The following is a 27,468-nucleotide window of genomic DNA, read 5'->3' as shown; positions in this document are numbered from 1 at the left end:
ACTGGCAAACAGTGTATTAGCTGACGTCGACAACCTCGAGGTAGTAAAGGAGTTTTGCTATCTCCTGGCGGTTGTTACTTCGGACAACGACATCAGCAGCGAAATCCGGAGACGCATTGTGCTGGGGAATCGTGCATACTATGGGCTTCACCGACTGGTGAGATCCAGAAGATTTCAAGCCCGCACGAAATGTGAGATATATCGCACATTGATTCGCCCGGTAGACCTCTACGGACACGAGTCCTGGACCATCCGAGCGGAGAATGTAAACGCTCTGGGCGTGTTTGAGTGACGCATCCTCCGAATAAACTTTATTGGTGTGTTAAAGTATGGAATTTGGAGGAAAACCACGAGCTTGCTGAACTGTACATGCGTTACATGCTTTTTTATGTTGAAAAGTATAAAAATATTTAAAAAAATGATATTTTAACCATGTCCATATTGCCCCATTTTTACATATATTTTCCATGCCTTTTTTTTTTTGTTGCCCTCTGGCGAACGACAACACAGCGAGTTTGCTCTTCTTCCATTCAAATGACCCTTGTCCAAAACATTCCCACAAAATGCAGCGCCCTAAATGATGATGTATGAAGTGTGGTGGACAAAGTTATACCTTGCCTGATCTTTCGAACGCGAAACTTCGTTGATGATTGAAAGCACGGAAGTGCGAGCACATTGCATCCATCCGCGTACGGTATCAAAGGCTGCTCGGGCAGTTTTCTAATTAAATAATCCTCTGTTTTTTTACTTCTATTGAAGGCATGGTTTATAATCATCAAAGCCTTTTTCAGGGGTTTTTTGTTGTTGGTTTATTAACTGTGACAGTCGAGTTCCGTACCTATGCCCCCGGCGGGATCAGTTTATTTGGTTTTCATTTGCAACATCTAAGCTTCACGTGTCACCCGTCCCGCGTGTGTCTGATCTCGGTGCGATTTTGAGGAATTGATCAACCGTCACATATCATCATTAAACATTTCCTTTACATTTTTTTCTCTCTTTTTATATTTCCATGCTCTCCTCTCCGTCCGACCACTAGAAGCGAGCTTTCCGCGGTTTGCTGAACCGATCCCGAACATAACGGTCACGATAGGGCGTGACGCACTGCTGGCCTGCGTCGTAGATAATCTAAAAGGATACAAGGTAAGGCTGACACCAGCGGTGGAGCTTTTTGCTTTTATTCTGTACAGCGTAGTGTAAAAATGGTGTGTTCTGCAAGTGTGAAACGAATCCCGCGAACGGATGGAGCTGCCTCAAAACAGGACAGACACAGATGACCTGATACCAGCTCGGAGTGAAAAAAATACAAATGTAAAACCACCCACAAACAACCCCGTAACAAAATGGTTCAATGGTTCCGCATCCAGGCGCCCGGGTGTTGGTGGGTATTTAGGGTCAGCCTTTTAGTGATAAGTGAATGCTTTACAGAGTGGCAAATGAAACTGCGAACAAAAAAGCTCCCATCGGTACAGTCCCAATACCACTGTCCAGGCGATTTTTTGTAGGCCGTACCTGGATGAGAAGCTTATTTGTGTTGACGTATCTTTTGAGCAAGTTTGTGTGTGTCTCTTCCATTGTTGGTGTCACGCGTTGGACGCATTTCATCGCACCACAATTAGCGCGTGTACGCAATCATAGCACTGTGCATACGTTGTGTTTTTTATAAATAAAAAAAAACTTTCTGTGGCTTCTGTGGTATTCCACGGACGGGGTTGAAGTGGAGAAGAATGACACACAGATTAGAACCGGGACACTGATGATGGGCTTGTTTGCATCCACACTGGCGCTGGTCATTATCAAAACCGTGCACCCCACACAGCGTTATATGCACAAGGCTAAGAGGCAGGCGAGCAAATGGTACTGGAGCGGAATTTTGTTCAAATCCTGACCACCATTGCACAAACAGACCACCGATCACCGGGGGCGATATGCATGACACGTGGTTACGGGCCACGCTCTATACCAAAAACGCTATTCCCCGTGTGTGGGGGAGAAGGTTTTTGGGATTGTTCCTCCGGTTCTCGTTTTTTTGGAGGCGGGTGTTTCAAAACCTGCCCCTTTGCACCTTTCGGGCGGATCAATGCTGATGGTCGGTGCGTTCGGGTGTGAAATCCGATTTTCAACCGCACTATGCTTCGTGCTCGTGTGGGATTACTTTGGGACGCCATACACACACGCACACACACTGGTCGACGCGCTTACTCTGGCGGTGAGTGCTGCGGTGGGCGTTTTTAGTTCGATCCTATTTATCGCATGAAAAATTTGCAAAAGCTGCGGTAGGCTGATGCGTGCTGCTATGGTAGAGCCCGCATTTGGAAGTTATACAGTTTAGTTCGTAAATAAGTAAGGCTTGCTGATGTGTTTAGGTTGTTGTGCTGTTTGGACGAAATAGTTGAAGACGATACCAGCTTTTTGATGCGCAATATGGAGAAACTTCCAAATGAAGATGAAGAATGAAGATGATTCTTTGTTGCTATTTGTAGTGGATCAACACCCGTTTTACCTTTTACGTTTGTAGATAACTAAAATTTTCCTGTAAAATAATCATTAAATATGCTCAAGATCATTATTCTTTGATCAATTATAATTTTAAAAGTTTGAAATAAGTAATAAATAAAGAAAAACTCAAGTATAAAGTTGATTAGAGTGGAATGTTAGGTTCAACTTAAAAGTGTTCAAAAGGTCGGGTCTTTTACCAATCGGTGTATGAAATGTTACGAAGGCAGAATAAAGCTAAACCGTTTTAAAATGTGATTGAGCGTTTCATAATCTGCATCGATCACTTGGTAAAAGAGCGTGTAAGCCGAATGATCTAGCCACTGAGCAAAATCATGGTCTGGTTAGCCTTCGTGGAAGGAGATTTTGTCTATTTATATCACATATGCATTAAATTTTGCCTGACCATTCCTACTGAATAAAAAATCTCACGCGAATAAATATTGAAAAAAAAACCCGTAAACATATTCAGCGTTTTTTCTCAGAATTTCATGGTTTATCAACGAGTAACGGTATCTTGGACAGTTTGTGTATTTTTCCTATGTGAGTTAAAACTTGAGCCAGAAACATATCTACGAAAAGATTGTTGCTTTTGATTTCGGTACAAATTAATTTGGTCATTGAAAGTATAAAATATTAATTCGCTATATCATAAGACGCATGTCCGAGATGGAGTTATTCAAGCTATGATTCGGCGTTTTACTTATTTGAAATAGTTTACACGCTATCAATTTGCTGAGGGAATAATTGCTTGTAATGGAGGCGCATGGTATGTCACGAAATGCTGCATTACAGGGGTTTTCCACGATTTTTAGCTCGGTACCCACAATTTTTTGGGCTCGTCGCAAGATTTGTTTATTGTATCCTAGAAATTATGGGGACCTTCCCATAATTTATTGATGTTGTCCGTTAGGATATCAATACAATTGAATAACAAAAAAATTCTGGAAAACGCCAAAAAACCATGAAAACACTTCAAAAAAAGGCGAAGCAATAAAACAAACGTATGAGACGCAATCAAAAATATGGGAACCCATCATCACATTGTAATAAACCCTCTATGACAAAGTGAAATATTTTCCTTTTAATGTTAATTTTAGGAACCTTGCATTAAGTTACCTTCAAAACTATTGTAGATATGAACAGAATAGAACATTCATTCTAATAAACCGACTATTCAACAGACAGGCAAACGTGTTTCGGACTTTTTTATTGTCTCATAGCGGTTAAACAAGAAATATAATTTTGATTGATTTAACATAACTTTGTATCAAAATTAAACGATTCAGAAGTGAATATTAATATTTAAATTTTAAAGGAAACACATGCTCCATTTGCCTACAAAAGAAGAATCAACTAATATCTAGAAAAATTAAATCACACAATTTGTTAAATTTGTGTCTCGAAATTCCTGATCTTGTGAGACATGATGGTGAATATAATTTTCTTTTTTCAAATTTTTACCAACAGACAGTCAAATCCAGGTCGTATTGATAGATTTCTTAGAAACTCGTACCTAACCGACATGTCGATGATTGGGAAAACAGGCGAGCTACAATCTTGCTCAGTCATCCCCATCCCATGCGGCTCGGTGTTGATGTGTGGTGCTATATTTTCTAGCATCGGCGTCAGAAAACACATTTCTGCTCAGCATTTCTGAAATTTAAGCTTCTTCGATCGGTTCATAAAAGTTGTGCGGTACGTGATCGAAATGCAAGATTTGAATCGGTGCCCCTCCCCTTCTGCCAGACGAATGCAGCCATGGCGTATGGAAGGATGGATGGATAATTTCACGTAGTCGGTGTTTGGTGCGTCTAGTGATTTTCGTTGCTTGCAGCGGGCTGTGAGGAAAGGATGCTGTGTGAGAGGGAATAGAAATTGACGTTTAGAAATTTTCTTCCCCACGAAATGCTGATGTTATTCGAAGGAAGAGGCTTGCGGCCGTTTGGGTAGTGTTTGGTCCTTTTTAAGCGCAAGAGAGGGAAGTTCACAGAACATGTTCATTTTGCTGCATGGAGCTTCACATGTCAGGTTTCGGTGAAGCGACAGACGCTAACTCGCCGACCAAGCGACCAGTTCCCGTTGACGTTGATCCACTTTCGCTCGAAGCGAACGAGCTGACAGCAAACATCGTCGTCATTCATTCGAGCAGTGCCGATTACGACGTTTTCTCTGACGTCCTGGTGATAATGTCAAGATCTTGCAGGAGCGCCGCACACCACCAGAGCCAGGGGTAAAAGCATGTGTCTTTGCCTCGGCACAATCCAGCTGATGATCGATGGCAGGATTTAGGGCGAGAACGAAATATAAAAATTGATATATTTTCTATCACATCATCATCAGCAGCAGCAGCAGAAGCAGCATCGTCTTCATCCATCGTGGTGCCATGGTGCAGGTTGTTGGAGAGGTTAGTGAGGGACTTTTTGGAAGGGTGACGGTTGACGCCAGCTCACTGACAGCAAAAGCTACTCTACGGTAAAAAGGAGCAGCAAGCCAAAGCGATTGACTTCGGGGTTAGTAGAGTCAGCAATCACACGTTCTTTCGGGATCAAAACTCGAGCGGTTGCTCATTCCAGCGGCATCCCTTTCACGGCTGCCCGCTGACGTCTTATGGAACTGTATACGCTTCTGCCCAAAAAAGGATACAGACTGGGATCGAACGTGTAACGATGGTTCATATGGGGCGCCGAGTGTTTCCAAACCAAACCCCCGAGCAGGAGCGAAAAGGGGAAGTATCTGCTGGCATCGTAAACCTGTCGCCCGAAATGGTCCGTGATGACGATGTTGATGATGATGTGGGTTGGATTTAATATCAATAAAGCATAATTTTATTATTGATTTAAAATCAATTCGTTTATCTCCCTAAGCTCGGGCGCCCGTGTCGTACCGCTGTAGCATTTCCCATCGACCTAGAAACTGGTTCTCGGGAGGAAGATTGACCCATCGAGTGCGAGGGGTTTAGGTTACGAGAAGTTTCAGCGTATAGCCGTTAAAGTTCGCATCGCATTTTAACTTTTCCACTGACGATTGCTCCTTGTTTTTGTTTCATATGTGTTTGTGTATGTGTGTTTGGTCTGTTTCACGCAGAGCGATTCCAAATCCTTCCAAATCTAGCACCTCCGTTTCGGTGCAATAATATCATAACAACACGCAGATTAAGGGGATTTAGTTGCTGTTCCGGAGATATCCATCGACAGCAATCCGCTGCACGGTGCGCAATGGGACGTTGTGGGTGAAGGCTTTTTGTTGTTGTTATGCTTCACACCCCTCTTCCAAACCCCAATCGAATACGCAACGCACGCGATTGCGTGGAAAACCCATTCACGCCTAGCACTAACGGTGGTGATGGGGCAAGTGTTTGGGTCATAAATAAATAAATAAAATCAAATGATCATCCTGCCGCTGACAGGGGATAGGTACTTTGCCTATCAAGCACGCATGAGCCTTTCCGCTTTTTCGGGAAAAAAAAATCGCGTCTGGTAAGCTGATTGGGGTAAGCGTAAAAATACAAAATGAAGAGCTTTAGGAGGCAGGCGAAGGAAAGATGGGATGCGTTGGGAATTTTATCCCAGTCAAAAGTTAAGCATGTCACTTGGATGCGGTTGGCGTTGATGAAGGTCAAACGGAGAAAACTTCAGACAAGTGAGGGTGGAACATTGGGAAGCGAGATGAAACGGTGCCGATAATTTACGCATCACTGAGTCCTGGCTAAATGTGTTGATCCCAGTAGTGTTTACAGGCACGCACGTGTTTTCATTCGCATCGAAGAGAGAATGTTTCATTCATCGATACTGATGATACAACTTTCGAACGAAGCTTCTTGGAGAAAAGGATCAAAAAGTCAGTCTAATCCGGATTCAGCTAGAAGAGATACAAAGAAATGGCCATTTAGATCGATTCAAATTACCACAACTGGTGGTTAATTTTCTGCCTCACTGTATTCATATCTATCACAAAATGCTATCCCAAACAAAAAATCTGCAGTGTTGAATGATAGATTTCACAATTAGACGGCTACAATGAAGGTCCCATAACAGCAATCCCTTTTCTTTTTAATGAATGACATAAGGATGCACTATGGAGCTGTATACGATTATCTTATCAGTTGTGCATGTCGACTAACCGTTAATGATTCATTCATTCGTAAGATGGTCAGTGAGTCTGCTAAAGAGCACTTCATGATTTCTGGCAAAAATATTTGTAATCTTCTTGTGCTGCGTCTTTTATTAGATCAGTATAAATTCAACAGTGGGTTTGTTGAAGGCATCCTTCAAAGGAGAAAAAAAATTGCAAAGACACATGTGGTTGTATGAATCAAGCGCAGCATATTTTTAAAACCAACGAGTGAGATAATTTGATTAAATTTAAAGGGGTGGTAAAAGATTAACTGATGTGAGTGTTAATTTATTGAGATTTTCAACAGGCTATAAATGCTGAATATTTAAGTAATAAATCGCTATAGAATAAACAGCTAAAAAAAGGATTTATTGACTGGAGGCATTTATTCGGCAACGTCAAAGTAAAACAAATAGCGAATAAGACTAGCTCAACTGTAATGTACAGCTTAATAATTTAATGAATCAAACGAACTGGGTCATTTATATTCTAAAAACTATGCTAATTCAATCATGTTAAATCATAGCTAGTTGTTATCTTATATTTTATATATCAAAATTCCCGATACTGCTAACATAAGCGCATACGTTTGAAAATACTTTTCCATCGATTGTATTTTTTTTTGTAATGTCTGTTACATTAATAAACTTTTGCCAGTCATTCATGTTTTCCGTGTGATTTTGGATGGAACTGTGCATTGAATGCCATTTCAAACGTGTAACAAATTACCCTCGATACTATCACCCACGACACAGATTGTAGAGACAGGATCTTTTCAAACACGATTTGGTCAGCGGCGATACGATTCCATTAGAAAAAAAAGAGTTGACTTCTTGGCAAAGTGCAATTTGTTTGCCTCCAGGTACGGGATCCCGTTCAGTCCTTGCCTCGCACAAAAATCACGTTGCAAACATCACAAACGTGTCTGCGCCTCGGCGCGTCTGCCATCCATCTTGGCCGACCTTCAACTACCGGGGGGGAGCTACCCTTGAGTCTGAGATTTTCCATTTTTCAAAACCGCGCGTCCCAGGTCACGGCCATCAGGACCGACACCCAGCGGGTCAAGCGTTCCGGGCTTTGAGCCTGTCACTGTGCGTTGATTTGCCCTCGTCAGAAAGGGTTCGGAGAGCCGATGGAGCACGGGGCATGTTTCTGTTTAACCGGAGCACCAGCCATGGGCGGATGTGGCCCTCGGGGAGAACTTAATGTTGTTTACATGGGTCCATTGGCTCCCTAGCTCTCCAGACCAGACTCGTTGCCGGGCGGGGACAATGTCATCTCGGAAACGGATGGTTGACGGTTTCTTTGCTCGGTTTTTTTGTTGTTGTTATTGTTGCTGTTGCTTGCTGCTAGTAGTTGTTGTTGCGTCGCATAAGCTGCAAGCCGCACAAAGGACAGGACCGCACCCAGGGTGAACGCTGGCGAACGATAAATCAAAACGCCGACTATTCCTCTCCGGGAGTGAAGTGACGTAAGGCGAGGGCAGTTGACAACACACAAAGCCACGCACACACACACACACACATACAAGAACAACAGGGAAAAGTGAGAAGAAAAAAACGTAAGGACAGAAGAAGTTAAACATTCATCTCATTCATTTTGAGCTTTTTTTTGTGTGTGCCATTTTTTTCCCTTTCCCACGAGATTGCTTTTGGAAGGCGTCGGGCGTCCCTTTCTACCGTTCGAGGACATTTTCGTAAGTGCGAGCGTGTCTCCAAGTCATTTCAAACAGACGTTTTCCAGAATGTCCCTTTTTTTCTTTTCTTTTGACCTGCCTTGTCGCATCCTTCGCCTCCGTTTGTCAGCCCGGCGAAGGGAGGCAAAGGCCACGGGCAAAGTTTCTGGTACCATTTGCTGGTACCGGCTCCTTGCGTGCGGTGTTGTTTTGCAAAGGGAAAAGATAAATGAATGTCAATGAATTCCATCAGCAGCAGCAGCAACAGCAGCAGCAACAGCAGCAGCAGCAGCAGCAGCAGCAGCAGCAGCAGCAACAGTGGCATCGCTAATGCCTGCCGAAAAAAAAGCAACAGTCAACCGGCCCGACAAGGCGGGACAAAAACGACGAAAACACTTTCACTCATCATTAAATCTATGTTTTATTATTAAAATGCCTTTTCCCTTGGAAGCCCGAGCCCCGGTCCCCGTTTAGCCCGGGTAAGCCGGGACGTGATCTTTCGCAGTCAGCAAACAACGATATCCGCAATGGGGTTCGTTTGCTTTTGCCAATCCGCTTTCCTCCCGTGTTAGCGTGTTGTGTGCTGCTGGGTCATGGTTTTGTGCTGTCTGTGTGTGTGTGTGTGTTTTTTTGTTGTTTTCGTCACTTACTTTCGGGGAAACAATTTGGTGAGAAAACTTACTGCTCGGTTAGGCAGCAACCTCCGTGGCAATAGACAGCGGAGGATGGCGGTTGGCAAATGGTGTTAAGAAAATATTTAGAAATGTTTGTAGCATCAACAATCAGCTCAACCGATCGTTGAAACCATCGACGGTGGTGTGGGTAGGGGTTGAAGGTGGTGCAGAAACGGGGGGGAAACGGGAAATTAAGTTTGTCTTGCAATTGAATTCGAACTTTGATCCTCCACCGCCACACATCCTCACCGCTTGCGAGGAGCGAAAGCTGGCGCGCTCACGTTCGTGTTACACACCCCGTCGCCTTGCGCGTTGTGGAAGATTTAAGGAAAACAAAACAATACGATGAAAAACAATCAAACCCGTAACAGAACAACTCGGCAAACAGAAAGCCCCACAGTACGATGGAGCGAACGCCCCAGAATTGTATTTTCCCAGGTGAATTGGTGTGGTTGAGCTGAGAGGGTGGTGAGGCGGGGTAGTAACTGGGTTCACAATTTAGCTCACGTAGCACTTTGAAATATGGGACTTACAAATTAAATCGGAACACCACTGTGGTTCTCCGGACGAACGGTAGCAATCGGGTCTGGTGAGTATTAGATGCTGAGATTTTCTTCCGCTGCTAAGTAGCGCACATTTCTCCGGGACTTTATGGGTGAGATTTCATCGAAAATATTAAGTAAGGTTTATGCAATGGGTACATTTGCTTCATATATGGAAGATAGCGAGTCGCTGTCGTTTTCTTCTCTGATTTTGACGTAATTTTTCGCATGCAGGGGTTTATGATATTATGATAATTAAATATTTGTATAATGGTGTGTTAAGGCTTTTCCATAGAGGAAATGATCATGCTATTTCATCAGGATTATTCATTCTTCATTATAAAGAGTAGTATAAAATGGGGCTTAGTGTATATAACGTATTCCAATTAGTTAAAAAAAAGATATATCTAGTTGTCTTGTTGGTTTCATCAAATAAAGTTCTTTGCTAACAAGTAATTGATGTCAAAATGCTACATATCAATTGCTTTTGATTTTTTGGGATTTTTAAAGTTTTTTACTTGCTTCCATTTTATTTTCATAAATAATCTTTTTTTTTCAAACAGGCAGTTATCAAAAGTTTTTTTTTTACATAGCACAACAACATTTGATCCAGGTCTGCTTAAGGCACTAATGAGACTGACTATCGATGACTTAGCACAATAGAGCACATCTCTACAAATAGTGGCTCGGTCTATATTGTGTAGTTGATGACTTTACCACAATACTGGCCCTTATCAGCAGTTAGTTATAGTTTACGTATTGCCCTTTTTATAGCATTTTACATCTACGACCTTCATCATTCTTTGATAAAGGGAAATGTTTTAATGCAATTTTTCACTATCCTATTACTAGAAAATATTCTTATTTATAGGGTGGCATGGTCAACGTACATGCAGTAATGCTAGCATAACTAGGTGTGGTATTGCACTAAAATAACTACAAAACTATGAAATCAAATATATTTTCATCACAACTATGACTAAATGTCATTGATTTAATGAAACTCATTGCCATTTGACCCTATTTTCTCATTTTAAAAGCGTTTTTCACCGTTGTGCCATAGCAAGTATATAACAGAAGCATGTCCCTGCCGTGACTATAGAAATACATTCAGAAAAAAACCAGGAAATTTTGTCTTTTTCGGATATTTGTACTATTTGGGTAAATTAACCCAAGCTCAAGCGTAATAAGATCGTTATCAATTTATTATTTGAAAGTCCAGTTTAAAAAATATGTTAAAAACCCGTTTTAACGATCAAAATGGTAACATAAAGCACCGGAAGCATTTACAGGCAAACGAAATCAAATTAACCGTAAAAAGGATAACGATCCCTCTCCAGAAATAAAAGTTCCAGAGGTTTTGGTTTGATTTTATTCCCTTTTTTCTTTCATAACATCGCTTAACAGCTTAGCACTTGCATCAATGCGGACAAACACGCAAAAGCTTCACCGTACACTTGTGGGGAGAATGTCTAAGCATCGCCTTATTATCTATTGTGGTCCCTAGAAACGAAGGAACGAAGGGGTGACTGGAATGCATATTCTCTCCCCCCCCCCCTCCCTGTTGAGACAAGAAACATGGAAAACATCGGTACATCAGTTGAATGTGAGCTCGGGTTTCGCTTTCGTACCAGGCCATTGCAACGAAGAAAACGACTAGCACGAGTACGTGATGTGACTGTGAATGTTGATATATATTTGCCAACCATCCTCCCCACCTGCCAGCCAGCGGACCAGCCACAAGCCTGCTGCCTGACCACGATCCTTCGTCCAAGGAATTTCATTTCATTTCTGCACCGAATCGCATTCTCCGGCTGTTTCGTTTTCGGTTCTGAACCGTCCGACCAATACAACTCTGACCGCTATGATTTGGTGGAAAACTACAGCTTCGATTGTTTCTTCGTAGCTGGTCAGTTGCAGCTTTCTCTCGGGCAAAAGTATTGTCAGAGCTGTGTGTGTGTGTGAACGTGGAAGTTGCTAGAAAATATCGAATAGAAGGGATGGAGCCGGAAAAGCACCCGAAAGATGTATGCCGTCCAAATGGCCCTGGCAAAGGAATGCTGCCTAACAGCAATCTCGACCAGCGGCACACCAGCTCCCAGCCCACCAATCTACTCCGAGGTTTATGTGTTCGATAAACAGAAAACATCTCTTTCTCTGATTGCATTTATTGCAATTGTTCCTCGCTGCTGGACGTTGCCTCGCCTTTCTATCATTCTTCCTTTTTTTGCAGGCTTACAAAATACGGAAAAGAGCGACCTCGGGCGCAGGATGCTCGGTTTCGATACCGAGAGCCTCGTTAGCGTTTTACTACAGCTTCCCGACCCGATTGTGCCCGGTACCGGACAGGTTGAAGTGTTTTTCTGCTGTTCGTACCGCTTTTCCACATATTAAAGAAAATTGGCATGAAGCAAAAGCTTCAAACACTTGCACTGGCGTACAAGAAGTTCATTGCTCGCCCATGCCGTGCCCCGTAACCGTTCCGTATCGGTACTGGGCAGGATAAGAGGGAAGCTTATCAAACAGATGAAACAGTGCGCTTTCAATACGTAGTATACCATTTGTTGGAAGCATTGCAGAAGATACGGACCATCTCGCACTACGTTGATGCTGTTCCAACCTTTTCTCTTTTGCTGAAGATTGTTGAAAGAGCTTTTCAAGTGTGGATTAAAGACTTTATCCTTACAATTGTTAGCGTAATGTAACGAGATTCTGCCGGATCAGTGAAGAAGCGGATAATTGAATTAAGTGAGATTTTCGTAATCTGACTCATTTGAAAGGTTTCACATTCGCTAAGTTGTTGCATTTACGTGATATTTTTAAATTGTTTCTCTATTAATATAGGTCATTTTCTTTTTTTCATAATTATTACAATAACCATAATCGGAATGGTCCTATCTTTTATCACTAATGTGTGTTTTATATCACTGACTTGAATCAGTTTCAAACAGATATTTGGTTTAATTTGAAAAGATTTAGGTAAAACAAAAAACATTGCCAGGGCCAAAATGCACAAATTTTGCATAGTTTGAAATAAATTTAGCCATACGGTCTTTTTAAAATAAAATAAAAATAATATGAATATAAAAAAAGCAAATTTGTGCAAACAATGTTAGTTGTTCAGCTCAGTTTGCGCCGATAGGCTTAATAAAAAACACAGTAGATAAATACATTGGTTTAAGATAGAAAGTTGATTTAAAAACACATTTTTATTTGATCAACTACCTATTAAAAATCATCAAAAACAAAATCAATTTTTGTTGTACATTTTAAATTTTTCATGCTGTTTTGATTGTTTATTTAAAAAATCAAATAGAATTAATTTTCTTATTGATACCTAAGTACCAAAAAAAGAAAACAAATGAAAAAGCTCAGTAATTTTCAGTTTTTTAGCATATTTGCCCTCTTAAAATCGACTCAGTCTAAAATGAGAACCTAAAATAGCTTAAATAGATACTTAAAGTAGTCACAATTTTAATATTGCACCTTCTCAGAATGACACAAATCAATAACGAAATAATAAAAGAGCCATGAAAATACGGTTATTTAAAACCAATAGAAGTCTTATAAATGGCATAAAGAAGTCTCATAAATGGCAATAGGCATGTAATCAATTATTCTGAGATACGAGGACTGGGAAAAAAATGGGATCAATGAATGTAGGAATGTTAAAGATGTTCAAGTTATATTGGAAGCTTGTTGTAGAGGAATATTCAACACGATTATTTAATAGCTTTCAAGAATCAAACAAAAACTATCAACTATTGAACTCCAACTGTTAAATTTGGTCAATCATGTAATAATGCTACATCCAAGATCAAATAAATAAAGCTGTATAAATAAACCATAGTTGGGTAATACAGTTAGGAAAAAATATTTTCTTTGCATTTCCATATACATTTTGAATGAAGTCTCTTATTTACGCGACTTAAACACTACTTATTCTGCACGGGGTCAATCCCTACCCTCATATGACTCCAGTGGAGGAATATAATTATGAAGCGAAATGGAATCAACGTTTAAACCAGCGATGGAATGTAATTGGAATGCAAATAAACAAACCAGCTCGACAGCATTAGCTTCGGGCGGTGGTGGAGCGCCGATACTATCACAGTGAGATAGTCCTCGTTTTAACGAAAGTGCATCCACCACTCACCGGCACAGCCCTCTCGACCTGAGCCATCTACCACTAACCACTCGTTGCTATGCCGTGCCCTTCCGAGCTAGGTGCCGAACGCTGTAATTGACATTTATTTATATTTTTCTTCCAATCAATTTACAACCCCGGTTCGACTTCCATTTGGAAATCTCCTCTCTCTCTCTCTCTCTCTCCCGAGCACACAGCATCCCACAATTGGTTCAGCGTGAAGAAGGAAAATACCATTGCCCTGCTTGAAAACAAACGGCATCAAGGAAATGGCATCAAGAGAAAAGCAGCTTACGTTTTTCCGTGTACTTTTTGCTGTATTTCTGCAATGTTTTTTGTTCACTTGCCTTTTTTTTTCTTTGCCTGTTATGTTACTCGTGTTAGTCTACCCGGGGACGCAGAAAAGTGCTCGGGTCAGTGCCAGTGGATAGGAGCGACATCGTAAGTGGAACGGGAAATCTCATTTGAGAAATTCTTGTAATAACGATGGGTAGGACTTCGTTTGGCGCTAGTTGGGACGGTCTTGAGCCAGCCATTCAGCTTCACTTTTCCGCCAGAGCGCTCGCTCGATTGATCAGAAAGAGGGAAAAAAGACGCTGCCTGCTGTTGTATTGCTAGTGAAGATGTTTGCAGCGTGGCTGATGGCTGATGTAGTTATTCTTTTTCTTCTCAATCTCACTCCTCCAACCTTTTCTCTTGCGCTAACTGACATGGCGTAAAACGATTGAATTGAAGCTCGCTAGTACGATAGAATGCGGATGCACGGGAGCGCATCAAACTCGTTCCTTTTCTTTTCTTGACGATCTGTAAGAAGCAAACAATTCTCCTCACCAACGTTCTCCACTGTCCTTCTTCGGCCATCCTTATCTTCTCGAGGGGGGAACTGTTAGCCGCGTGTTGGGAATTTTATTTTTCTCTACACTTCGACATCTTTACACACATGCCCACACTCGTGATGAGGGATGAAACTATACCACACACACACACAAGCTGTACGCGCACGTCCGCACAATTGAGATTGAGCAAACATAAATAAATTGAAGTGCCTTGTTAGGGGCAGCAAACTGGGACCAGCAAACAGGAAGCCAGCAGACGGCTTCGCTTCTTCGAGCAAACCGTTGTTGCATCGCTGCATCCCAAAGGAATCGCCCGGTCTAGCTGTACTTGCGGCAGTGCCTTTCCGTGTACTGAGGCTTGAATAAGTAAAAAAAAAAAGAGAAGGAAACGGTCAGGCCACTAAAGTTTATGATCCACAACGGGTACCGGGCTAGACAGCCCGCCGGGTTGGTTTGAAGTACCGGAGCAGCGCAAAGTGGTTTTGCGAGATAAAACAAAAAATCTAACGAGCTAGGGCAATGCTAGTTTACAGCGAAAAACTGCACCAAGAGCTTGTGCAATTTTGGGTAGTTCTGTTGAAAAAAGTTGTTTTTGTTGTTGTTGTTGTTGTTGAACTCTTTTTGCTGCCATAAGTTTGTTGGAAAGGTGCTGCTGCGGGGGTTGTTGTAAACTTTGAAACTTTTACCCCGACCTAGAGTATGGTTTGTGTGAGGCATACTTTTTGGAAGCTAACAAACCGGATCTCGTACGATACAGCCCAAGTGAGTGGAAAGGAGCGAAAAGGTTATAAGAAACGGACAGAACGAAAGCACAAAAAAGCAAGCGGTAGCAGCGAAAGAAAAACCGATATAAATAAACAAACGCTGGATTGAGGGAGAGAGAGAGAGAGAGAGAAAGAGATAGTGGTGGGCATACATCCAAATAAAAGTTAACTTTATTTGCCACTTCGTAGCACGTTCAACCGTACCGCTTGCTAACGTGTTGCACTGTTCCGGGAAGCGGCCCCCGGGATGCCAATAAAGTATGCTTTAACAAACAGGAAACGGTACTATCGTGCTGTTGGGAGTTCGATTGGATGACAGTTTCGTTTCCACCCAGCATGGACCCATTCGGCATGCACCATTACTTGCCTTTGGGTGTCTGTGTGGGTGTGTGTGTGTGTGTGGGTGTTTGAAATGTTAATACCAGCAATTAAATGGATGGTTTAAGATAGGAAGAACATTATGAAGCTTCAATCAATAGACAACAAAGACACGTTGTAGCTCTTGGCTGCAATTACAGTGCATTAAAGGATTGGTGCTTTTATTAAACGCAGCACACAGCTAATTATTAGTTGCAATGTAATTCTACACCTCGTCCAGCATAAAGCCTAATGCACTGCCTCTCTTATATTGCATTCGGAAAGCTTCTAAATTGGTTTTGTGAATGTTACCATTTTGAAGTAACTGCCCAATCAATAATCAATTTTCGAAAAAAAAACTGAACCTATCATTTGAATGACATATTTCTGAATAGATATGCCATTAATTAGAGATCAAACTAGCAGTATCAGATATGAAAAAGACTTTCACACTCTTTTTCATATCTGATACTGCTAGTTTGATCTCTAATTAATAACAATAGCTAAAAGGTTTATTGGTAAAACAATAACAACAGCTCTTCCCTCTTTATTAAGTTAATGTAAACATAAATTGTAACAGATATTTTAATATATTGTTAATCAACACACAGTATTGTTACTTTATACCTCGACTACAAGTTCTGACATTTTCAACCTGACCATGCTTCAAGATTGGAAGGTTCCAGGTACTGCTCGAAAAATGTAATAATATTTGTGTTGCGAACGCAACTTGTCGGCTCCTCGACAACCGTAAATACCGTTTCAAATAACGACGCGATTGTACTTGTGCAAATTCACAATTCGTTTATTTCGCAAATCTTTACAAGCTTTATGCGGGGTTCTAAAAAATGCGGTATTCCTTGCACGGTATAAAACGTAGAGAGCTAACGTGACCTACGCGCGTTCCTTTTATAACTTTTTTCCCGCGATGGCCGTCGGGCCATCGCGATCATTGCCCTTTTTCCCCGATCTTCGAGAATGTCGACTGTCACTTTGGCGCTCAAGATCCTAACCCCAACACAACCCTGACAGCCGTTTGTTTACCTAATTGGTATGACAGCCGTTTGTTTACCTAACTCGTATAATCACGCGGTTCGTCGGCACGGTTACAAATGTAACAATTTGTATCATCACTTTTTTCTTTCCTCTTTGGTACAACAACCGCTGTCGGTCAAGGCCTGCCAGTACCCACTAATGAAGTGAGCTTGGGTTTCAGTGACTTATTGTTACCATAGCAGGATAGTCAATCTTACGTATGAGGGCACGGTCTATTCGGGACTTGAACCCATGACGGGCATGTTGTTACGTCGTACGAGTTGACGACTGTACCACCAGACCGGCGCAAAGTGGCTATCATCATCACTAGTACAACTATTAACAAAAAAATGTATAATTTTCTCAATACATGCAAGACTTTACACGAAATTTTCTATTAACGTCATGTATGGATGCTGAACCTTGTCGTGTGTTTGACAGCTTGAAAGCTTCAACTAGTCAATGATCAATTCGTATAGCTTGCATTATGGTGCATTTTGCTGCCGTTCAATTTGACGCCTGCCATCGATTTGAACACCATCACAAATGCATTAATTAGGAGATACAAATGTAATTAGGAGAAAAGATGACGTTTTAATCATACGGCCTAGCTATTTTTTCTACAATTACTCTTAGATCGTAGTTGGTGGGAAATATTAAGAGTGTTAGAGATGTAAAAGTTGGAAAAGCTGTCAGTACGTCTCAGAAGCATAATGAAAAATTTAAAAAATACATTTTTGTAAAGTTAAATCCTACAGATACGGACCAGAAATGTGCAATTTAAAACTTTGATTTGATTTTCTAAATTTCATTTCGATGAAATACAAAATTGCACTCAACAAATAACTTTGTGAAGAAAAATTTATAGCACATCTTTTAAATATTTTTCACATCAAAATTACGTTGCATTTTTCACTGTGTTTTGAGGTTTACTTTTCACCGTATTCAGCAAAGTGACAGTGGAGTTATCATGATTCGCTGTATCACTCAGTTACCCAACAGAACCACAACTATCGAACATTAATCATCGATCATGATGATCGTGACACTTTAAACTTTGAATGCTTTCCAATTGAATCGTTCCTAATCCCACAAGTTAGTGCAAAACAGGGTGAAGGTGAAATCAATATTCCGTTCTCAGAGTGTGCTGTAAAATAATTAAACGTTAGCATTTTCCATCACTGGAGATAGAGCGCTCTCGATAGGATAGCATTTACCCTGACCCGAACAAACACTTGCGGGTGGTTTGGGATGGCCTTACGCTCGTGACCTTTTTCCCTCGATGTTCAATCGGTTATAGATATTGGCGTTGGGTGTGAAGGAGCGTACGGCAGGCCTCAAAGTCAACACTTGGGTGAGTTTTCTTTTTCTCTCGTCATGTGCTAGCTTTCAACTTTGCATCCCGTGCCACACTCTGTGCAAATAATTTGGCTGTGTCCGGAAATCTTTCCAATGAGTGAGACACCGTACCGGAAGCAGGCATGAGCCTCGATGTCGATTGTTCCGGGTAGTTGCATCCGGACGGATGGTCGCTTGGCCCTCGGCAAACAGGAAGGGCTACTCTGTCAATAGCGCCAGGACGGTCGGAGCTGGCAGATGACTTCCGGAGTCCGGATGACCGAAACTCACGTTGGCGAAGCTAAATGTTTGCCGATTACCATGGGCTGGGTTCAGCGTTTAGGATTGTCGCAGGGAAATAGCAGTCTTGCCGTTACGAAAGTTCTTCTAGAACTCTCTATTTCGGTTCAGCTTTGGACATAGTTTTGAAGAAATGATAAAGCAGTCTTGGCCTAGCTTGGTTTGTTCTAAAGTCTTTCATTTGTATGATTCAATAGTTTTTACAATTAATGTCATTTATATGTTAACTTCAAGTTGTAGTTAATCGAATTGAAATTGAAAGCAAAGGCAAAATATAACCAGCAAAACCAACAATTAAACCTTTGACAGCAAGACAATTGAATTTTCACTAATTTATTCGCACAAAGTCTCTTCTTAGGTGTACTATCACGACTATTAGGTTGACTCCAAAATTATGTATTTATGGACATTTCCGATGGGACTCCATTGAGTTTCATTCGTTTCTGTTTCATATCCACAAAAGCTCCGACTCATGTCAATCCACAAACACACATACACCCGCAAACCATTTCACCAGCGTGCCGTAGTGTGTCTCCATGTGCGCATCAATCTCGATCGCTATCACAGGGTGAAGATCACCATGCAACCGGGCCCAGCGCAAACGTTAATAGGCCATCAAGGCTGATGAAAATTGAGCACCGAAAACCGTGCACGCTGCGGCAGATAAATTATCATCCCATGCAGTGAAATGTGGCTCATGAATATGCTATTACGCCTTACTCCGTCCTGGGTACTGGCCTGCGCAGGGGAGCTCGGGAACCCATTCGGCGTACAAACATGTCTCATTGCAGCGCCTCCGCCCCGCACATTATGCTTGAGCAAAGTATGGAGTAAAGGAAAATCAATTTACTATTCACAACGATCTATCCGGCGTAAACGGAACTTAAGAATGGAATCAAAACGAGCCACGTAAGGAGTGGTTGATGGAAGCAGAAAAAAAATAAACAATCGGATATCTTATGGTTTCTAAAAGGAGCTAAGAATGAGAAAAGGCTGTTGTAGGTTGCTGTAATCATGACACTCATTGGAGTGCATGCATTGAGCGACTAGCGAGCCCCGTCGTTTTTTTTCTTTCTTTCTTCCATGAATTTACGCCCAACGTTTGCTGACACCCTGGCACCAGTAAAATATGATGAATAATTATTTTTTCTCTGATCGTGTGTTTTCTTGGCCACTTTTTTGTCAACGAGATGAAGTCACTTTAGAAAGGGCATGTTGCTTTATACCTTCTAACCGGCTAACTTCAACCTCGTGTCGATCATTTTCAATACAGTGTGTGTGTCTGTGTGGCAGTTTTTTGTGTTGTTTTATTCTTCAAGCATTCTTTTGTCTGGGCATTCTGTTTCCAGCCGCTGTCAAAGTTTGCTATTGCTCGATTTCTTTCATTTTTTCCCCTTTTTTCATTTGGTTTTTGTATGGAAATATTAAAAAAAAAGAAACGACAGAGGCGTTAGCAAGCGACTTGCCATCCGAGCAACCAACCAACCAACACACATACACGCTGTGAATGAAAAGATCATTCACTCCCAGTCGGCAGGCATGGCCAATGGAGGCTTTCAATATGCGCTGGGCGGGCTGGGAAAGTGGAAATGTATTATTCATAAGACAGCTTATTTAGCACTGTGCTCGGTAGCGAAAAAGTAAAACTAACTAAAGCGAAAGAAACCTCTCGTCCTTCACGCGGGCTACCGCTGCTGTGAGGGTGATACAAACACGCCCAGACTAGCAGCACAGGAGCAAGGGGCGAAAAAAAACGAAGCCAAGAAGTCAGCACCACTCTCCGGGTAGTGACGGGAGGTGTACGAGGTGATGCATTGATGAACGCGATGAAACGAGGAAAGTAAAAAGTCAAACGATCAAAGGACGCAAAGAAAGGACAATCATCCCTGTGACCCTTCGTCCAACAACAGCCCCGTTTCCCGGTGAAAATCTCCCGCCATTAAGCATACTAAACGAGCACGGAGTAGGCAACAAAAAAAATAAGGAAAAATTGTATGAATGATCATGAGCTTGCATGTGCGCCCGGGTCTAGCGACCGAGAAACAACAAACCGAGCGGGATGGTGTCGATATGGAAGAAGGCTAATGAGTCAGCAGACTGGCGTGTCATGTTACCAGCGCCTCGCCGCGCTAGACGGAACCGGGCGATCCCGGGGCGGACAATGAGGACAAACTTTATTTTTTTTGCTTTAAGCTGCGCGTCGAGTGGCTCCTGTTTGATCAAGCTGCAGTCAATTAATTTTCAATTATTACCACCTCAATTATGTTACGTGAGGTAGAGGGATGAAGAGTTTCCCCCCCCCCCTGTGTTATTGTTCTTCGTCAACCCATTACCCTCGAAGGCAGTGTTGCATTGGCATTGTTTTTCGATTTTTCTTTTGACGTGGAAAATGTGACAATAGAGAGGAAGGTGAGGCAAAAAATGATGAAATAAAAAAACGGTAGTTCTGAAGAAGTTTACGCTGAAATTAGCTTTTGATAGGGGTTCATAGGAAGTTCAAAAACAAAAGAGTTTCTTTTTCCCTGTAGCAAGGCGAAGATCACAGCTGAGTTTTTTTTTTGTTAATGCAGTAAAACTGTAAAAAGTGATTTACAGGGTTTCGTATCATATGAGGGAAAAGTTCAATCACTTAAGGGAATGTTGCAAATTGGTAGGGGAATGTTGCAAGCAAGCTGTGGAAGTTTGCAACCATATAGAGTGTTCCAATCGATTAGGGGAATTTTGCAAGCGTACTGTGGAGCTGTCATCAGACTGTGGGTGCCGCTGAAAGTGGGCATAGCTTTCAGTGACTTTTTGTAACCATAGCAGGGTAGACAGTCCTATGTAAGGGGGTACGGTCTATTCGTGGCTTGAAAGTAAAATAAGTGAAAGACATACTGTTTGGAAATGTTTTACTTTTTATTTTTCAACTAAATAGCTCATTGATTTGGATATCTGAATTTTTGTAGATGGATAATCTGAAACAGCTACTGATATCAGTATCATTAATATGGCAAAAAAGGCCCGTTGTTCAACTCAGCATTCAACAGATATGTCACAATCTGTTACTATGCAATTATAGGATAACAAACTGATGAACCTATTTTAATTTGCAATAATATATTCCCATTAGGTAATTTAACTATTGGATTTAAGATACAAAATGAAACAAGTATCTTCCAAAAGCAGATGTTTTATTGCATGCTTTAGTAAAAGCAGCTTTTTGGAAGCGGTTTTCCTGATATAAAAATGGTAGTTTTGTTCTAATAGACCAAAAACATTCCAGGACGCCACGGACATTGCAGGGTGAACAGCTATAGAAGATGCTAGAGGAAAATACTGCACAAACACATTGAGCAGACCCTTTGAGTATCTTAGAAAGTCATATCTAATCGATTAAATGCAATGGGCAATCAACCGAAAGCTGGAGAACAGGGTCCCTCGTGAACATGAATTCTGAGAGAAAACGTACGTTCACTTGTGAGCCAATGCTTCAAGCGGCGCAAGTAAAAACGCATTAAGAAGCATTTAAATGGAATGTTATACCCTTAGTGCAGTGGTGGATTAACACAATTGCAGGTCGTAAGAGATCACACAAATGTAGGCCATTCTGAAGTGTCCAGCGAGTAGTGGTATGAGAAATTTTAAACCATATAACGATTGAGAAACAAATTTACTTGTGAGTGGGAGATGAATTTCATTTACAGGGTTTCGGTCAGTTCCCATGATTTTTTGGTGCGTTTCAACGATTTTTTGTAGGTATCCTATAGATTTTCGGTTCGTTCCCATAATTTATTTCTGATTGGATATCAATACAATTGGACCAAAACATTCTGGGAAACAGCCAAAAAATCGTGGGGGCGCACCAAAAAAATATGGGAACCCACCAAAAATTGATGGGAACCAACAAAATAAATCGTGGGAAACCCTGTATTGGGATCCTCAGACCTTAGGGCCGAACGTAGTCGCTTAGTTTGTATACTGCTAATTCAATCCTGTCTACCTGTTGTATAGCTTCTGTTTACTGTTTGTCATGATATTTTTATTAAGGAAAACATTCTCTAGGTTAAAAGTTTTCATTGTTCCAGTGTACACATTGTATAAAACCATTTTTCATACTATACTACAGCTTTGTGTTTAACATTTGTCATGGCTTGGACGAAAACACAGTTTTTTTACCAATCATTTTTATGCGCTAGTCCACTTTTTTACATTTGACGTCGATTTCAGTTCACATCTCGTATTCAAATAAACTCCAAATGCGCTTCACACTCTTACCTGTACGGCACCAGTAGAAGACCGAATGTGCTAGAAAATATTTCACCTCGATGGCAAGCGTCGGTCATGTTTGTCGATGCTGATGTTCATTAATTCGGCTCCCTAAACGACGCCCAATCTTGCAATCGGATCCTTGGGGCTCCGGGTGTGTACAAGTGACAACATAAACGTCCAGCAAAAACAACTTAACGATACAGCCTCCACCACTTCTGTGACATGTGCTTCGGCCCGCAGGGCATACTCTATTACGAGGTTTTCTTATTTTGCCTTGAGCCTTTTCAGAATACCCAAATAAAGGTAAGGGAGGCACCATTCAACCCGTTCATTCGTACGTTCATACGTTCGTTAGTTCGTCGGTTCGTTCGTTTGCTGGTTCATTCGGCTGGTCGTTTGAATTGGTCGTTTGGCTGTTGTTTTTCCTCACTGGTGCAATGTTGTTGGATGTGATGGGGATGTTGTTTTTGTATTTTGTTTTTTTTTGTACCTTCCTCTCTTTGCACGCTCACCTGCTCAACCCTTTCGGCCCACCCGCTGATCGCTATGTTTTGAATGTTTGTGTGCGGCTGATGTTGTTCCGGTTTCACAAAGCGCCGACCTCGCTTTACCGTTGCTGCTGCTGTTTTCACCTTTTTCCGTTCCCATGCTCTGACTGTATGTGTGTGTGTGTGCCGATGATGACTATACGGCAACGACGAGAAAGAACGAAAAAATGGCACTCCCGAATTGCTGCTGCCCGGCACGGCACTCAACATTGGCCACTCACTCAACGTCCCCTTTTTATTTGCAGAATAAATTGATAAAATTTGAATATAAATGGAATAAAACCCTGAAACTCTTACCGGAGTATTACTCAATCCAACGGGTATATCGGCCATACGATGTGTTTTTTCTTCTTCTCCACTTTCTTCAGTGCGTCTGTATCTGTGTGTGTGTACGTGTGTGTGTGTGTGTGTGTGTGTTGGAGTGTTTGAAGAGGAGCTTTTTTGTTGCTGCTTACTCTCCCTCACGTTCTCGAGCAACACAAAAAGTGGCCGTCCTCGGTTCGGGACCGCTGCTGATGGTTTTTCGCACGCTGTATAGTTAAGGAAATCGTTTCAATCCACTCGTTTGCCTTCCAATTTTAGTGTTCCAACCAGTTCCACCCATACACACACACTCACACACCGAACGGAAGGGCAAGGATATTTGGCTCGGTATCCGATCTGGTTTCCGGTCCGGTTGAAATTTTCCCCGTTTTCATCCTTTATGTGATGGTATTGCCCTTTGCGCTCGTTGCGAGCGTACGGTGTTGGTTTCCGAGGTCCAGTTTGGTGCTGGCTCGTCCCTTCCAGAAGCGCTCCTTGGAGATCTACAAAAGCATACGAACGTAAGAAAAAGGGCCATCGCTGAAGCACGCGTTGCATTACGGCACGGATATAGCCAGCCAAATAGCGGACACAAACACGCACATACGAGCATGTGTTTGTCTATGTTTGCATTTTATTTTCCATGATCTGACGGATTCGTTATCGGTGCTGGTGGGTGAGATTCTTTTGATTTCGTTTGAAGCAAGAGCAAGCTACCGGATGCTCGTATGATCGGTGGCTGGGAGAAGAGTCTAACGGATAGTTCCCTTTTTTCCGGTGCACAAAACTCCGTGATGCTATTCAATTGAGCCACAAATACGATGATCCATTTGTGGATGTGTGTAACTAGCTCTCGCACGGAGTTGAGGCACATTGTAGCACTGTTGAATATCTAATAAACCTTCAAAGGTGGAATTTTTGTAAACGAGTTGTGGTTGAGCAAGCGTACGAACATTGGTCATCACGGACGAGCAGTGCAGTAATTATATTAGTTTACCATAGGGTCTGCATCAAATTACATTTAAAACACAGATATTTTATTTGTTTGGCAATTTATTATAAGTGTTTTTAAGAAGTGATAAATTAAGACAGTTTTTCGTAAAATTTTACTGATTATAATTGTACATTTTAAAAGTATGAATATCAGATTTTCTTTTTTTGTTGTTTGGGAAATTAAAATGATAGATTTTAATTTTTGTCATTACAGTTTCTCACGCAATAATGCATGCCAACTTGCAAGACTTTATGAAACTATAAAAAATCAGTAAATCAATTGTAATATTTGAGCTATTACTAGACCTCATTACTATCGGCGTTACAATTACGTCATTATTTGATTTGAAGTGACGAAAATTGTAATATACTGTCTTTGAGAATAGCGAATTGAAATTTCGTTAAATATTATAATCAACAAAAGATAAATAGTCAAACATTGATACCTTAAGACAAATTTAATGACTCAGATGCAAATGGTAAGAAAAAGGCAAATGATCCACTGGAATGAATATCTGAATTATTTTTTTTAAACAAAATTGTATTTGAATTGAGTTTATTGCACTGCTAATACTTAAAAAATCTCCTTCAAAACGAGCTTTAAATGCCCCAAGGATAGCAAATGTCCCTAAAGCAACCACCAAAGCAACCAAAAAGAAAGACTCCCTCACCTAAAGGTTACCTTATAAATCTTTTGTAAGACATGAACGACTTTCGCCTTTTTCGTGCAAATCGACATTTGCAACACTCCCACCGTTACTGGGAGAACTTCTGTTCGGAAAGTTTTTACCGCTGCAAGCTTAACGAAGACGACGATGACCTGAAAACTCCCGTCGAACGGGCAACTCCAGCCCCGTGCCGGAGGCTCACAGTGCCACAGAGCGCTGCTGTCACGGTCACGGCAGACAGGTTAATGAGGCGTCAATTGGATTTCGTCCCAGCTGTCGCTTTCCGTCCGTGATGGTGGCCAAGAAACAGTCCGCCAAATTGCGCCGTTCTTTGCACCGGACCGAGAGAAACGAACCGTACTTGGTTTGAGCCCGCCCCCCCCCCCCCCCCCCCCCCTTTTTCGGGTGACCATTATACGCCCGTGAGCGAAGAACGTGCCGGCAGTGGCCGTTAAGAAGCAGTTACAGCAGCGAACCCTCTGACTAGCTGCCAACCACTAATCCTCAGATTCTCATCTCTCACTCCGCACACACACTCTCTCTCTCCCGTGAGTTGGGTTGCGCCATTTCGGTGAATTATACGTAGTTTTGTCCCTCGGTGTGTGCCGCGCTGGGGGAGCTTATGCCGTCTTTGGTGGGTTTTACGACACGGGCGGACCGCACCGGTACGCTGGTACACCTTTTCCTGCTTGGCTTCGTTGCCGATTGATGGTAATTTCATTTGCACTTCCCTCGATGTCGATGTCAACGGTGCCCCTTCGTTGGGCTGGATGGTAAGGCGAAGGCTAGCCCGCCAGTAGTACACACAACAAACATAGAGATTTATTCAATTTCTAAAATTCATTATTCATGCAGTGGCAAAGTTTGAATTAAGCAATTTATATTATTATTCAATTTGTTATTTATTACGCCAACACAACCTGCCCCTTACGGTCGGGGGCGTGGGTGAACAGGGCGAGGACAAGGATCGACCACTGAGTACCACCAAAAGGAGGGACGGGGCACGCTTGAATCAAGCTGTGACATCGACAAACTCATCGATGCGCTACCGATGTGGGTTGGTGCGCCGGTTTAAGCACGCAACGTATCATCTTTTGCCCTTACTATGCCTTCCACCCTCCAACCTTTTCTTACCTTCACCCGCTTATTTATTCAACATATTTTCTTACCACCTCTCCCTTCGTTGCTCTGCTGCGGTATCGTTTCATTGCAGGTGGCCTGGGTGCGGGTGGACACGCAAACCATCCTCTCGATACACCACAACGTGATAACGCAGAACCCACGCATTAGCCTCACCTATAACGACCACCGGTCCTGGTACCTGCACATCCGGGAGGTGGAGGAGAGCGACCGGGGCTGGTACATGTGCCAGGTCAACACCGATCCCATGAGATCTCGCAAGGGCTACTTGCAGGTTGTGGGTAAGTATGGCGCAATGGTAAACAGTGCACCACACCGATTGCAGGGCTTGTAATTCAATTCTGCTATGCCATTCTTATGAAGCCGTTGCTAGTTAGTATAGCAATTTCGTTCGGCACTGCAAAGTAATTACCAGTAGTGCTGGAGGTTTTCAATAATATTTAATATGGTATGATTCTCAACTCAATGCAAGAGTAGAAGTATGATTAAACTATTTGACTTTTAGTTGGTGGACTGCAATTCTTCACAAATGACGTTGTTGAGGGTCATTTCGACGTTTGCTTCTGCTGGGTGAACGTTTAAATCAAGTTTTAAAAAGAAAATAATATCTAAACATGCTACAGCTGTATGTAATTGCAGCGTGATCTATACTTTAAGAGTAAACATTAAAATCTAGATGAAATTATCTAAAAAAAACACACATTTTTACAAATTTACATAATCATCGCAGACCACGTTAAATGCACTCAAGGGCTGCCATAATGCCAGAATGAAACCTAAAAATGTGTGAAAAAAAGTTGATTTATGTACTCAATTTTCATACTTTTATAAATACATTGTACAGGTTTGCTTTATTAATATTTCAATTTCAAATAGAATTAAACTTATCGATTTCTACGATTACTATCGTCTAGAATTCCAAATTATGTTAAAAAGACTATCTGACCCTTTTAAAATGTATCCTTCAACCCTGGCTCTGTAAATTCTCTACATGGTGTGCTTCTTACGATTTAGTAGAGTGTCTTGAAAAATGTTCTGTCTAATCTTTCTTCCGATCCTCTACAAGTATAGCTCATGCTTATCGTGTCTGTGATGCCCCTATTCCCCCTGTGTCCTTGTCTAAGTATCTTGGCGTCTTCTTTGACCCGAGTCTCTCTTTCAAAGAGCACACGGACTATGTCATCAACGAGGCCAACAAAAGTTTTGGTTATATTTGTCGCATGTCCACTGAAATTCGCGATCCTTTCCGTCTTAAGTTCCTTTATTGTTGCTGGGTCCGTTCCGTACT

At 41.8% G+C, this 27,468-nt stretch overlaps 1 protein-coding gene across 3 annotated transcripts in view; it reads left to right on the top strand.

Moving 5' to 3' along the window:
* The window catches only part of LOC121596679 (lachesin), a 118,527-nt gene that overhangs the window by 63,384 nt on the left and 27,675 nt on the right, over window positions 1-27,468 (top strand). For all 3 annotated transcript variants that reach the window (XM_041921815.1, XM_041921817.1, XM_041921816.1), the window contains 2 exons: window positions 1,037-1,140; window positions 26,254-26,461. In XM_041921815.1, coding sequence (XP_041777749.1) covers window positions 1,037-1,140; window positions 26,254-26,461 — 312 coding nt within the window. The remainder of the gene's footprint in view (window positions 1-1,036; window positions 1,141-26,253; window positions 26,462-27,468) is intronic.

Source organism: Anopheles merus, chromosome 3R (assembly GCF_017562075.2).
Source record: "Anopheles merus strain MAF chromosome 3R, AmerM5.1, whole genome shotgun sequence".
Taxonomy (NCBI): domain Eukaryota; kingdom Metazoa; phylum Arthropoda; class Insecta; order Diptera; family Culicidae; genus Anopheles; species Anopheles merus.
The sequence above is the reverse complement of the archived record's forward strand: the minus strand, read 5'-3'. Positions and strand labels throughout refer to the sequence as shown.